At 54.0% G+C, this 12,162-nt stretch overlaps 1 protein-coding gene across 4 annotated transcripts in view; it reads right to left on the minus strand.

Annotated features, from left to right (window-relative positions):
• RYR1 (ryanodine receptor 1) overlaps window positions 1-12,162 on the minus strand; it is a 158,879-nt gene that overhangs the window by 138,245 nt on the left and 8,472 nt on the right. For all 4 annotated transcript variants that reach the window (XM_030942543.1, XM_010385726.2, XM_030942545.1 and 1 more), the window contains exons 3-13: window positions 11,828-11,932; window positions 10,638-10,712; window positions 10,474-10,552; window positions 10,009-10,121; window positions 9,597-9,690; window positions 7,068-7,161; window positions 6,865-6,939; window positions 4,930-5,086; window positions 4,628-4,792; window positions 1,569-1,690; window positions 156-351 (exon numbers count right to left, since the gene is read on the minus strand). In XM_030942543.1, the coding sequence (XP_030798403.1) occupies window positions 156-351; window positions 1,569-1,690; window positions 4,628-4,792; window positions 4,930-5,086; window positions 6,865-6,939; window positions 7,068-7,161; window positions 9,597-9,690; window positions 10,009-10,121; window positions 10,474-10,552; window positions 10,638-10,712; window positions 11,828-11,932 (1,275 nt within the window). The remainder of the gene's footprint in view (window positions 1-155; window positions 352-1,568; window positions 1,691-4,627; window positions 4,793-4,929; window positions 5,087-6,864; window positions 6,940-7,067; window positions 7,162-9,596; window positions 9,691-10,008; window positions 10,122-10,473; window positions 10,553-10,637; window positions 10,713-11,827; window positions 11,933-12,162) is intronic.

Raw genomic sequence — 12,162 nt, forward strand, 5'->3', positions numbered from 1 at the left:
TCCTCCTGCCCCGCTCCCTTCTCAGACCCTACTTCCCCAGGTCCCTCAGGCCCCGCCCCGCCAAGCGCCATGGCCCCGCCCATCAGTGGCCCCGCCCCTCCATGGTCCCGTCCACTGGGCCCATAGGCCGTGCTCCGTCCTCGCTGCATCCTCACCTCCTCCTGGAAGAGACTCTGGCGGTTGCGCAGGCTTCGCAGCTTGCTCTGCTTCTCCTCATGCTGCAAGTCCTCGGAGGGCGGCTCGAAGTAAATGATGAGGTCCTGCAGGCTCAGGATAACGCCCTCTATGGGCAGCGCCGTGCCAGCCGGCGGCCCCGAGCCCCGTGGCTTCCCGCTGAAGCTGTCCAGGCTCCTACGGGGACCTCGCAGCTGTCAGCCAGGGCCGGGAGCGCTAACGGCCGCAACCTCACTCCCGCAAGACTCCCCCAGACCCACTCGTTTTACAGAGGGGGAGACTGAGATGCAGAGAGGGAAAAGAATTGGTCCGCGGTCACACAATGGCCAAGGGCAGAGCTGGGACTGGGACTCGCTCCTGTGTAGGTACAGGGAGGTTCCAGAACTCAGGGATGGAGAGGTCCAGGGTCCAGCTTTGGGTGTCAGGGGTGTGAAAGTTGGGTGATGATCGGGAATATGATCATGGTTGTCAAGGTCAGATTAGGGGTCAAGTGTACAGAGGTCAGGATTTAGAGGTAAGGGGTCATGTGTATGTTATTGTTATTAATTTATGAGAAGGGTCTCACTCTGTCGTTGAAGCTGGAGTATAGTGGCTCACTGCAGCCTCTGCCCCCCTGGCTCAAGCAATCCTCCCTCCTCAGCCTCCCATGTAGCTGGGACTACAGGCACGTGCCACCACACCTGGCTAATTTTTTGTAATTTCTTTTTTTTTTTTTTTTGAGACGGAGTCTTGCTCTGTCGCCCAGGCTGGAGTGCGGTGGCCGGATCTTAGCTCACTGCAAGCTCCGCCTCCCGGGTTCCCGCCATTCTCCTGCCTCAGCCTCCCGAGTAGCTGGGACTACAGGCGCCCGCCACCTCGCCCAGCTAGTTTTTTGTATTTTTTAGTAGAGACGGGATTTCACCGGGTTAGCCAGAATGGTCTCGATCTCCTGACCTCGTGATCCACCCATCTCGGCCTCCCAAAGTGCTGGGATTACAGGCTTGAGCCACCGTGCCCGGCCTTTGTAATTTCTTTATAGAGACAGGGTTTCACTATGTTGCTCAGGCTGGTCTTGAACTCCTGGGCTCAAGAGATCTGCCCACCCCAGCCTCTCAAAGTGCTAGGATTACAGGCGTGAGTCACTGCGCTCAGCATAATTTTTTTTTGTTTGTTTGGTAGAGGCAGGGTCTCCCTATGTTGCCCAGGCTGGTCTCAAGCTCCTGGGCTCAAGCGATCCTCCTGCCTTGGCCTCCCAAACTCTTGGGATTACAGGTGTGAGCCACTGCCCTTGGCCCATGTATATGTTAGACAAAGGTGTGGGCATCAGAGGTAGAGATGAAAGAGGCCAGGTGCATGGATGCCTGGAGCACGGGAGAGCACAGGAGTCACCCGGGCAGGGAAGGCAGGTCACTCACTTGATGAACTGGTTGTACAGGCCATTGGTGCTGTGGATCATGCGGGCAGCCTGGGACTCCTCCTGCTGGCAGCGGGTCAGTGACAGGGCGTCGTCCATGTGGCCTTCCTGATGCAGCATGGCCTAGGAGTGGGCGGACAGACATCTGGAGTGGGCCTAGGGCCATGCCCCCAAGACCTCTGTCCAGACTTGAGTTCTGCACTTGCCCCCTCCTCCCTGCTCTGCGGAATCTCACTGCAAATTCCTTCTCATTTTTCTGTCCCCTGTCATCTGTCTACTCCGTGTCTTTGATTCTCTCTCTCCTCTCTGTCTCTCTGTCTCTGTCTTTGGTCTTGTCTGTCTTTGTCTCTCCGTCTATCTCTCTCACCTCTGTCCCTGCCTCTCCCTCTCCATTTCTCTATCCCTATCTCCTTCCTTTCTCTGTCTCCAGGCCAGACCCTTTCCACCTGTACCTACTGCTGACTTAACATTCCCCCCGACCAGAAAGCTCTAACAGCCCCCAAACTGAGCATGTCGCAGACAGAATGCCAGACCACCTTTCCACAAGGTGAGACCATCACGGCTGCCAGCTTCGCCCCGAGCTGACCTCCCCAGAACTCATCCAGTCTGTGGCTGTAAATACCATCCACCTGTTGATGATGCTCAAGTGTCCCCACTTTGGACATGGCCCAGGTCCCGTCTCTATGCCCTCGGCTCATGTATTCAACTACAGTCCTGTTTTTGCAAACGGGTGCCTCCCCAAAGCTTCCTACTTGTCCATTCAGCAAGGCTGTAGTAAGTGGCTCTGTTCTAGGCACTGGCAGTAAAGCTTAAGATCCCTGTCCTTTTGAGCCAACACTGACTGTCCCCTAACTTGGTTGATGGCACTGATACAAGAGGTAGACAGAAATTATTTAGGCAGAGAGTAAGGGCAACAGAGTCCTCAGCAGAGTTTCCTTTCTAATGAAAAGCAGCCCCCAAAACCATTTCTTTTCTAACAAAGAGCAGCCTGAAAAATGGAGCTACAAACATAGATAAGCAAGCTAGAAGCTTGCATGGGGGAATGTGCCAAGGAACACCTGGGGCTAGGCACGTCCAACATGGAGGCCCCTTCTTCCCTTTATGTATGTATGTATGTATGTATTTTACCACGTGTACAGTAAAGAAATGGGCAACATGGCACACCTCAGACAGAGGACCTGCTTGTACAATAAAAACATAGGGTGGAGGCAGCCAGAAATTTGTGCCCTATGCAATGGCACAACTGGTCCAACCAGTCTTTTGTGCCCTAGGTAAATCAAACACCACCTCCCCACCAGCTCATCTGTAAAGCCCTCTGCATTTCACCGTGGAACCCCCTGCATTTCAACCCATTTTTCTGGGACCCAATACAGAGCTCCTTCTTTCGCCTATTAAACTTCCCCTCTTAACCTCACTCTTTGTGTGTCTGCGTCCTTGTTCTCTGTGGCTGTGAGACCACAAACCTCGGGTGATTCTGCAGACAATGAGGCTGTTTCAGCACTTCCATCCTTCCAGTTGCTTGGGGCAAAAATCATGGCATCATCCTCAACCCCTCCCCTTCTCTCACCCCCCAGCCAATCTGCCAGCAAATCCTGTTGGCTCTACCCTCAGAACCCCACCAGAATCTACGACTTTTCCCAACTCCACAGTCCCCATCCTGCTCCTGTTCACTGTCATCTCCCATTTGGAACATCACAGCAGTTTCTTCTGTGGTCTCCCTGCTCTGGCTTTGTCCCCCGACCGTAGTCTGTTCCCAGAGACAGCCTAAGAACTCTGTGATCCTGCATCAGGTCACCTCCCTGCCCTGCTCAAAATCTCCCATGAGCCCATCTCACTCAGGATAAAAACTAGAACCTGGCCAGGAGCAGTGCCTCATGCTTTAATCTCAGTACTTCGGGAGGCTGAGGCAGGAGGATCACTTGAGCCCCAGGAGTTTGAGACCAGCCTGGGTAACATAGTGAGACCTCATCTGCACAAAAAGCAAACAAACAAAGCTAGACCTCTCCCAAGCCCCACAAGGCCTCACACAAGCTTTTCCCAACCCCTCTCTTTTCTCACCAACCACTACTCACCTGTTGCTCACCCTGCTCTAGCCACACTGTGGCTTCTTTCTGCTACTGCAATAAGTCAAGCTCATGCTAACCTCAGGACCTTTGCACATGCCATTCCCTCTGCCAAAAATAGTTTTCCTACTCCGTAATTGTAAAACTATGTACTACACTAAAGATAGTTTGTTCACAATTTCTGAGCACGGGGAGGGCAGGGAACAGGTCTTTGCACCTCTTCTATTTTCTATACACACAACCAGAAAAACTTGGGTACTCAGTAATTGTTTGCTGAACGTTATTCTCAGTCGGTGATTATCCATCTTTTCTCACTCTGTCTCTGTTTTTTGGGTTTTTTTTTTTTTGAGATAGTTTCACTCTTGTCAGCCAGGCTGGAGTGCAGTGGCCCAATCTTGGCTCACACCCAACCTCCACCTCCCGGGTTCAAGTGATTCTCCTGCCTCAGCCTCCTAAGTAGCTGGGATTACACTCACCTGACACCACACCTGGCTAATTTTTGTATTTTTAGTAGAAACAGGATTTCGCCATGTTGGCCAGGCTGGTCTCAAACAACTCCTGACCTTAGGTGATTCACCCGCCTGGGCCTCCCAAAGTGCTGGGATTACAGGGAGCCACTGCGCCCAGCCGTGTCTCTGTTTCTCTGTCTCTATCTTTCTCTATTTCTCTGTTTCCATGCCTCTTTATCTCTGCCTTTCCCTATCTCTGTCTATAGATTTCTTTTCTCTCTCTCTTTCTCTCTCTAGATATATCCCTTTGTCTTTTTTTTGCTATTTCTCTCAGTCTCAGTTTCTCTCCCAGTCTGTCTTTCTCTCGGTCTCATCCTCAAACTCCCAAAGGCTCAAGCACCACCACTCAGCACCCTCCCTGCACCCCACCTCACTCTGTCACCGAGGCTGGAGTGCAGTGGTGTGATCACGGCTCACCTCAGCCTTGACCTCCTGGGCTCAAGTGATTCTCCCACCTCAGCCTCCTGAGTAGCTGGGATTATACCCACCTTCTTCTTGAGCACGCCGAGCCTCAGGGCCTTGGGGTCTGGAGCGGCATAGGTGAGCCACAGTCCTGAGGCCACATGCTGCACAAAGCACAGTGACTCCCCGTACTTGATCTCAGGGGGGCCCATGCCTTCCACATCCCGCTTGGGGGCCATATCCAGCTTCTCCTGCAGGGGCAGGGGACACAGGTCAGCCTCCTCTGCCTGTGTGTTTAGCAGGGGAGGCCCCCTGAGGGACTGCAAAGTGCAGGCTGGGCTGGGATTAGGGGCTCCAGGTGAGGGAGGGCGCCACAAACCCCACTGACCTTGGAGATGCGGAAGCAGAAGGACGTAGCCTTGGTATGGGCCTTGCTGGCGTCAACCACCACCAGGCCCTGGTCCTCGGTGAGTGCCAGGTACCGCCCGGTGGTGACATGCCGGACTCGGAGTGGCTGGCCCCAGCGTAGGTGGCTCCCACTCCAGCTGTGGAGGGTGAGGGCCAGGGGAGTCAGAGGACCCCCCAGTTCTCCCATGGACATTACAGCCTTTTCTTCTTTTTCTTTTTTTTTTTTTTTACAGATACCAGGTCTTGCTATGTTGCCCAAGCTGATCCCAAACTTCAGGGCTAAAGCAGTCCTCCGCCTCGGCCTCCCAAAGTGCTGGGATTACAGGCATGAGCCACTGCACCTGGCCTGGACATTACAATCTTGATCCAAACCTCCTCAAGCCCCGAACCCTCTTCCAGTGTTCCTCAAACCTTTCATAGGGCCCCTAAATCTTAATTGGGACTCCTAGTCCTCCCTTAGGAACCCCAATCCTCTCTCAGGCCTTCACAGCTTCCTCAGGGCTTCCCAAATATCTTCAGTGTCCTCGTTTTTCCAGACCCCTAAAATCCCCCATTGTTTTACTCAGAACCCCCAATCTCTCCCTCGAAAATCCCCCAAACCTCCTTTTCCCACAGGACTCCAGAGAGACTTCATTCTTTGTTTTTGTTTTGCTTGCTTTTTTTTTTTTTTTTTTGAGGCAGGGTCTCACTCTGTTGCCCAGGCTGGAGTGCAGTGGCACAATCTCACCTTGTTGCAACCTCTGCCTCCCAGGCTCAAGTGATTCTCCTGCCTCAGCCTCCCGAGAAGCTGGGATCACAGGTGCACACCACTAATGCCCGGCTAATTTTTGTATTTTTAGTGGAGACAGGGTTTCACCATGTTGGCGAGGCTGGTCTTGAACTCCTGACCTCAAATGATCCACCCGTCTCAGCTTCCCAAAGTGCTGGGATTACAGGTGTGAGCCATCGCGCCCAGCCTTTGTTTTTGTATTTTTTTGAGATGGAGTCTCGCTCTGTCACCCAGGCTGGAGTGGAATGGTACAATCACAGCTCACTGTAACCACCACCTCCTGAGTTCAAGGGATTCTCCTGCCTAAGTCTCCCTAGTAGCAAGGATTACAGGTGCCCCTGCCTAAGTCTCCCTAGTAGCAAGGATTACAGGTGCCCACCACCACACCAGGTTAATTTTTATATTTTTAGTAGAGACAGGGTTTCACCACGTTAGTCGGCCTGGTCTGGAACTCCCAACCTCAAGTGATCCACCTGCCTTGGCCTCCCAAAGTGCTGGAATTACAGGCGTGAGCCACTGTGCTTGGCTTATTTTTGGTTTGTTTTGTTTGTTTGTTTGTTTGAGACAGGAACTTGCTCTGTCACCCAGGCTGGAGTACAGTGGCAAGGTCTCAGCTCACTGCAGCCTTGACCCCCTGGGCTCAAGTCATCCTCTCACCTCAGCCCCACAAAGTAGCTGAGACTAAAGGTGCACACCACCACAGCCGGCTGATTCTTTCTCTTTCTTTCTTTCTCTCTTTCTCTCTTTCTCTCTTTCTCTCTTTCTCTCTTTCCTTCCTTCCTTCCTTCCTTCCTTCCTTCCTTCCTTCCTTCCTTCCTTCCTTCCTTCCTTTCTGTCTTTCTTTCTGTCTTTCTTTCTGTCTTTCTTGTTTTTGCAGAGATAGGGGTCTCATGATGTTGCCCAGGCTGGTTTTGAACTGGCCTCCAGTGATCCCGTCGCCTCAGCCTCCCAAAGTGCCGAGATTACAGGCATGAAGTCACCACGCCTGGCCAAGATTTTCATCTCTCTCTCAGGCTGCTCTGATTTTTCCTCGAGACCCTTCAGTCTCTTTATCAGATCTTCCCTCAAGACCTTTTCTCTCCCCCCAGGCTGCCAGGAGACCCCACCTTCCCCATCCCTGGCCTCTCCCCACCTTCCCCACCCTACCTGATTCTCAGTGGCTCCAGCCTCCAGAGGGAGCGGGCGTGGGTGCACACAGCTCCCCCCTCATAGTAGACAAGTCTGGGGACAGAGGAGAGAGTGAAGTCAAGGGTTCAGCTCCCCAGAATCTGGTTTCTAATCCTGCTCATAGGGTCCCAGCCCTCCACCTCCACCCCTAGACCCCAGGCTGTCTTGTCTGCAGGCCAGACCTGCGCTGGTCGTCACTGTCAGCAGGGGAAATGGTCAGACACTCATCCATATGTCCATGAAAGAGGCGGAGGACGTGACCTCCTGTCACGAAGCCTGGAGAGGAGCAAGGGAAGGTGATCAATGGGAGCCTGGAGCCCCAGGAAGACCCAGGACCCAAGATGAAGTCAGGGGCCCTGCTCCTCCCATGGGGGAAACTGAGGGCTGGGTTTGGAGTTTTGCAGTTGGAGGTCTGAGATTCAGAGTATTTTCGGGCCAAGGTTGAGGCCTGAAGTGGGGATATGAAACTTGGGGTCTGAAGCTGGGCACCTAATTTGGGGGGTCTGGGTCTGAAGAGCTGAGGCTGGGGGAGTTGTGAGTCTGTGATTTAAGGTTCTGAGTTTGGACTTTTGAGGTTGGGGTCAGAGTGCGTGTGTGGTCAAAGGTGGAGGTCTAATGTTCACTGGTATTGGAGTCTATGTTCTAGGGTTGAGGTTTGGCGTCTGGGTTTAGAAGGGTGATGGTTGGGTCTGAGGCTGGGTTCTGGAGTAGGGCCTGAATTTTGAGGGTTTTTTGTTTCATTTTGTTTAGTTTAGTTTTTTTTTTTGAGACAGAGTCTGGCTCTGTCGCCCAGGCTGGAGTGCAGTGGCCGGATCTCAGCTCACTGCAAGCTCCACCTCCCGGGTTCACGCCATTCTCCTGCCTCAGCCTCCCGAGTAGTTGGGACTACAGGCACCCGCCACCTCGCCCAGCTAGTTTTTTGATTTTTTTTAGTAGAGACGGGGTTTCACCGTGTTAGCCAGGATGGTCTCGATCTCCTGATCTGGTGATCTGCCCGTCTCGGCCTCCCAAAGTGCTGGGATTACAGGCTTGAGCCACTGCGCCCGGCCAGTTTTGTCTTTAAGACAGAGTTTTGCTCTGTTGCCCAGGCTGCAGTGCAGTGGTGCAATCTTGGCTCACTGCAACCTCTGCCTCCCAGGTTCAAGCAATTCTCCTGCCTCAGCCTCCCAAGTAGCTGGGGCTACAGCTGCCTGCCACTATGCCCAGCCAATTTTTGTATTTTTAGTAGAGATGGGGTTTTGCCATGTTGGCCCAGGATGATCTCGAACTCCCAATCTCAAGTGATCCACCCGCCTCGTCCTCCCAAAGTGCTGGGATTACAGGGCACCGCGCCCAGCCTTGAGTATTGATTTTGGAGGCCAGAAGCTGGAAAGTGAGGTTGGGGATCTGAGGTCATAATCTAGGGTTTGGAAGTCTGAGCTTTGGGGTATGACGTAGGAGCGATCTGAGCTTTGTAGTTAGAAGTTGATGGGTCTGAGTTTCACGGTCTGAGTTTAAGGATCAAAAACCATCTGTGGTTTGAGTCCCAGTGTGGGTCTGGTTTAGGATTCTGAATTTTGGGGTATGAGACGTGGGGTCAAAATAGCGGGCCATGCCTGGAGTCTTAGCATAGGAATCTGAATTGGGAGTTTGCTTTGGTGGACTTTGGTTTTTGAGATTTGAAATTGAAGTTTGGAAGTCTGAGGTTGGAGAGCTGAAGATCGGAGTCTTGGTTTGGGGATCTGAGGTTTGAATTTGGGGGTCTGGGTTTGAGGGGCTGAGATCACAGTCTATGCTTATTGTCTAAGGAGTTTTATTTTATTTTATTATTTTTGAGACAGAGTCTGGCTCTGTCACCCAGGCTGCGGTACAGTGTCATGATCTCTGCTCACTGCAACCTCCACCACCCAGGTTCCAGCAATTCTCCTGCCTCACCCTCCTGGGTAGGTGGGATTACAGGCACATGCTACCACAGCCAGCTAATTTTTGTGTTTTTAATAAAGATGGGGTTTCACCATGTTGGCCAGGCTGGTCTCAAACTCCTGAACTCAGGTGATCCACCTGCCTTGGCCTCCAAAAGTGCTGAGATTACAGGTGTGAGCCACCATGCCTGGTCACAAGTGTTTTTTGTTTGTTTGTTTGTTTGTTTGTTTTTGAGATGGAGTCTTGCCCTGTCGGCCAGGTTAGAGTGCTGTGGCATGATCTTGGCTCACTGCAAGCTCCGCCTCCCAGGTTCACGCCATTCTCCTGCCTCGGCCTCCCGAGTAGCTGGGACTACAGGCGCCCGCCACCACGTCCAGCTAATTTTTTGTATTTTTAGTAGAGATGGGGTTTCACTGTGTTAGCGAGGATGGTCTTGATCTCCTAACCTCGTGATCCACCCACCTCGGCCTCCCAAAGTGGTGGGATTACAGGCATGAGCCACTGCCCTGGCCCCGGCTACAAGCTTTAAACTTGATGTTTTAAGATTTGAACCTGAGTTTAGGAGACTTGGGGGCTAATACTTTGGGGTCTAAGTTTGGGAGCCTGATATTTAGTTTGGGGTTTGGGGGGGTCTGAGCTCTGGGGGTCTGGATTTGGGGTCAGCTGGAGATCTAAGTGTGAGAGGCATAATTTGGAGATCTGGGTTTGGGGTTAGGTTCCAAGGTTCTATTTGGGTATGCCTGAAGGGCAACACTAAGGGTCTGTTTTGGGGGGTCTCCATTTAGGGGCGGGAAGTCTGGAGACCTCACCCTCTTCACAGCGGGAGCAGATGGGGTTCATGTTCCACAGTGTCTGCATGAAGGAAGCGTCAACCTGGAGCTCCCCGCTGGCAGTCGACAGGTGCTGGGGGCCACCAGGATGCGGCAGTCAGAGACGATTGCAGGAGTAGGCGAGAGTCCCAGCGTCAGAGGCCAGAAATCAAGGGTGGATACCCAGAAACCAGATGGGAGAAGAGTCATCAGAGATCACAGATCAGGAAATGATCAAGTTGGGCAATGGGAGGTCAGAAATCAGAAAACTGGATGTCAGGGGTCAGGAAACGGGAAATTGTGAGTCAGGACCTTGGGGGTGGGAGATCAGTCAGGCAAACCTATGGTGAGAAGATGGGGTACCATCCCATGTGCCCCAGACCTGGGAGCAGGAGGAACCGCAATGGCTCACCAGGTAGCGTTCGGAGGAGACACTGACAAGGATGATGTCATCCCCAACACGGACCTTTTCTCCTTCAGACCTCTGCTTGGAGGCTGGGTGCGTGGTCCACCAGCAAGCCTCTCCTATGGGTGGGGAGGGAATGGGGTGGTTGTCAGAACGATGGGTTCTCAGAATGCTCTTCCCCAGGGCTCTCCCAGCCACCGAGCCTCCCGGGCCCTTGGCCCACAACTCTATCACTGCCACCAACTCTCTGCCCAACATTCCCCGTTCCTGACTTCAGACTCTCTGCCTAGCGCTCCCCAATGTGTGTGTAAGTCTCTCTGTCTGGACTGTGTCGCAGACTCCCAGCTACGAAGCCCCCATTCATGTCCTCAGGGTAGTCTCATGCTTGCCTCGGCGTTCTGCAGACCTTCTACCCCCTGAATCCCTGCTGCGGGGTCCCCTTCATACCCCCACCCCCTCCAGCCGCTGTACCTATTGCGTCCTCCTGCAGTCCCACATCGAAGGCCAGCTTGTCAGTCATGGAGCGGGAGGTGGTGAGGCAGCTCAGATACTAGGGTTATAGGTGGAGGTCAGTCTCTTTCTAGCAGGCCCCGCATGTCCTGGCCCCTGCCCAAGCCCACCGAGGTTGCACTCACCATGCGGCTGTGTGCGTGCCGGAGTAAGATGGCATGGCCATACAGGAGCGTCCTGTGTCCCCCGCCCTGGGATGACTGCAGGGGGAGGGAGGGAACAGAATAAGCACAGACCCCCAGACTCTCCAGATCCCCAAGAAGTTTGGCCTAGTCACAGGTGACAAGATGCTCCCTGTGAAACGCCATGCTCAGGCCCGTAGGTAAAACAGCCTCAACTCAGACTCTCACAGGACTCCCTGCTTCAGTTTCTGCATTTATGGAAGCGGGGACCATGTCTCTGAGATGCCTATGGATGGAGCATTTTATATTCCCCAAGGCCCACTCTGTCCTCTCTGCTGTCTTCACCTTGGCTGGAAATCACTCAGGAAGACTCACTCAGGAGTATTCTAGTTTCCTGGAGACCCTGAGGACAGCCCTAAGGTCTCATGTCCCGTGGACTTTGGCGCCTCTGCTCTGACCTCCCCCAACATGCTAAGCTGCAGCCCGTGTGCTCCGGGACAGGCCTAGCAGTTATTCCATAGGTGAACATCACCCACAGTGCTAAGGCAGCCGCCCCTCCCCAGCACAAGGTCCCCAACCCGGGCCTTGGGACGGACATCAGACTGCTTGATGTCACCATGCCTCCCATCATGGCTGTCACATGCCCACGCTCCGAGGGCGCCATGGGGGCACCATGTGATGGGGCCAGGTGATCACATGGTGGACCCACTCCTGGACCAGCGGGACTCACGCTTGGGATAGGGGAGGTGGGGGAGAGGTCCCATGCGGAGACGAGCTGGGATCAGGGTTGGGGGAAAGGACTGGAACGAGGAGAAAGGAGCAGGCATCGGGGACAGAGGCTCAGAAGCCCCCATCCCCTTCCTTCCTTCCTTCCTGTCTGGCCTGTTCTGGGCTCCACAGCCCCTGACAACTGGGGTGGGGGAGGACCCTCCAGTCCCTGTGTGCAGGGCGTGGGCCCGAGAGACGGGCCTGCCTGGGGTCAGGAGGGGTGGAAGGACAGGTGACATCCAAGGCCAGACCTACCCACTTATCCAAATTGAGGGCCTGTGGGGGGCAGGGCAGAGAGAGGAAGAAGAGCAGATGGTAAGCGACCCCTGGATCCTCTCACCCATCCTTGCCACCGTGCCCTAAACGACTCCCAGGTCCTCTCGCCCATCCCTGCCACCCCGCCCACCCCCAGGTGGGGTCCTCACCTCCACGCCGGCCTCCACCGTGTTGGCCAGCATCTCCTGCAGGGCTCGCACGGACAGGGACTGCTCCAGGACGAAGCAACAGATGGCCAGATCAGGGGGCACATTCTGGGGTGGGAGGGGGGATGTGAGTGAGGGGCCGGAAGACCCCCCAAGCACCATTCCCTGCCACACTCCCTCCCCTAGTCTGAATACCCACATTCCTGAGACACCAGACCCCACTCCCACCCCACAGGAAGGCCCTGCCCTCTGCCACCCCTGAATCTAGACCAACATCATGAAAACACTCTTCTGTGCCTCCTCCCTCAAACACCTCAGCCGCACCCAGACTTTTTAGA

This window comes from Rhinopithecus roxellana, chromosome 12, assembly GCF_007565055.1.
Source record: "Rhinopithecus roxellana isolate Shanxi Qingling chromosome 12, ASM756505v1, whole genome shotgun sequence".
In the NCBI taxonomy this organism is placed as follows: Eukaryota; Metazoa; Chordata; class Mammalia; order Primates; family Cercopithecidae; genus Rhinopithecus; species Rhinopithecus roxellana.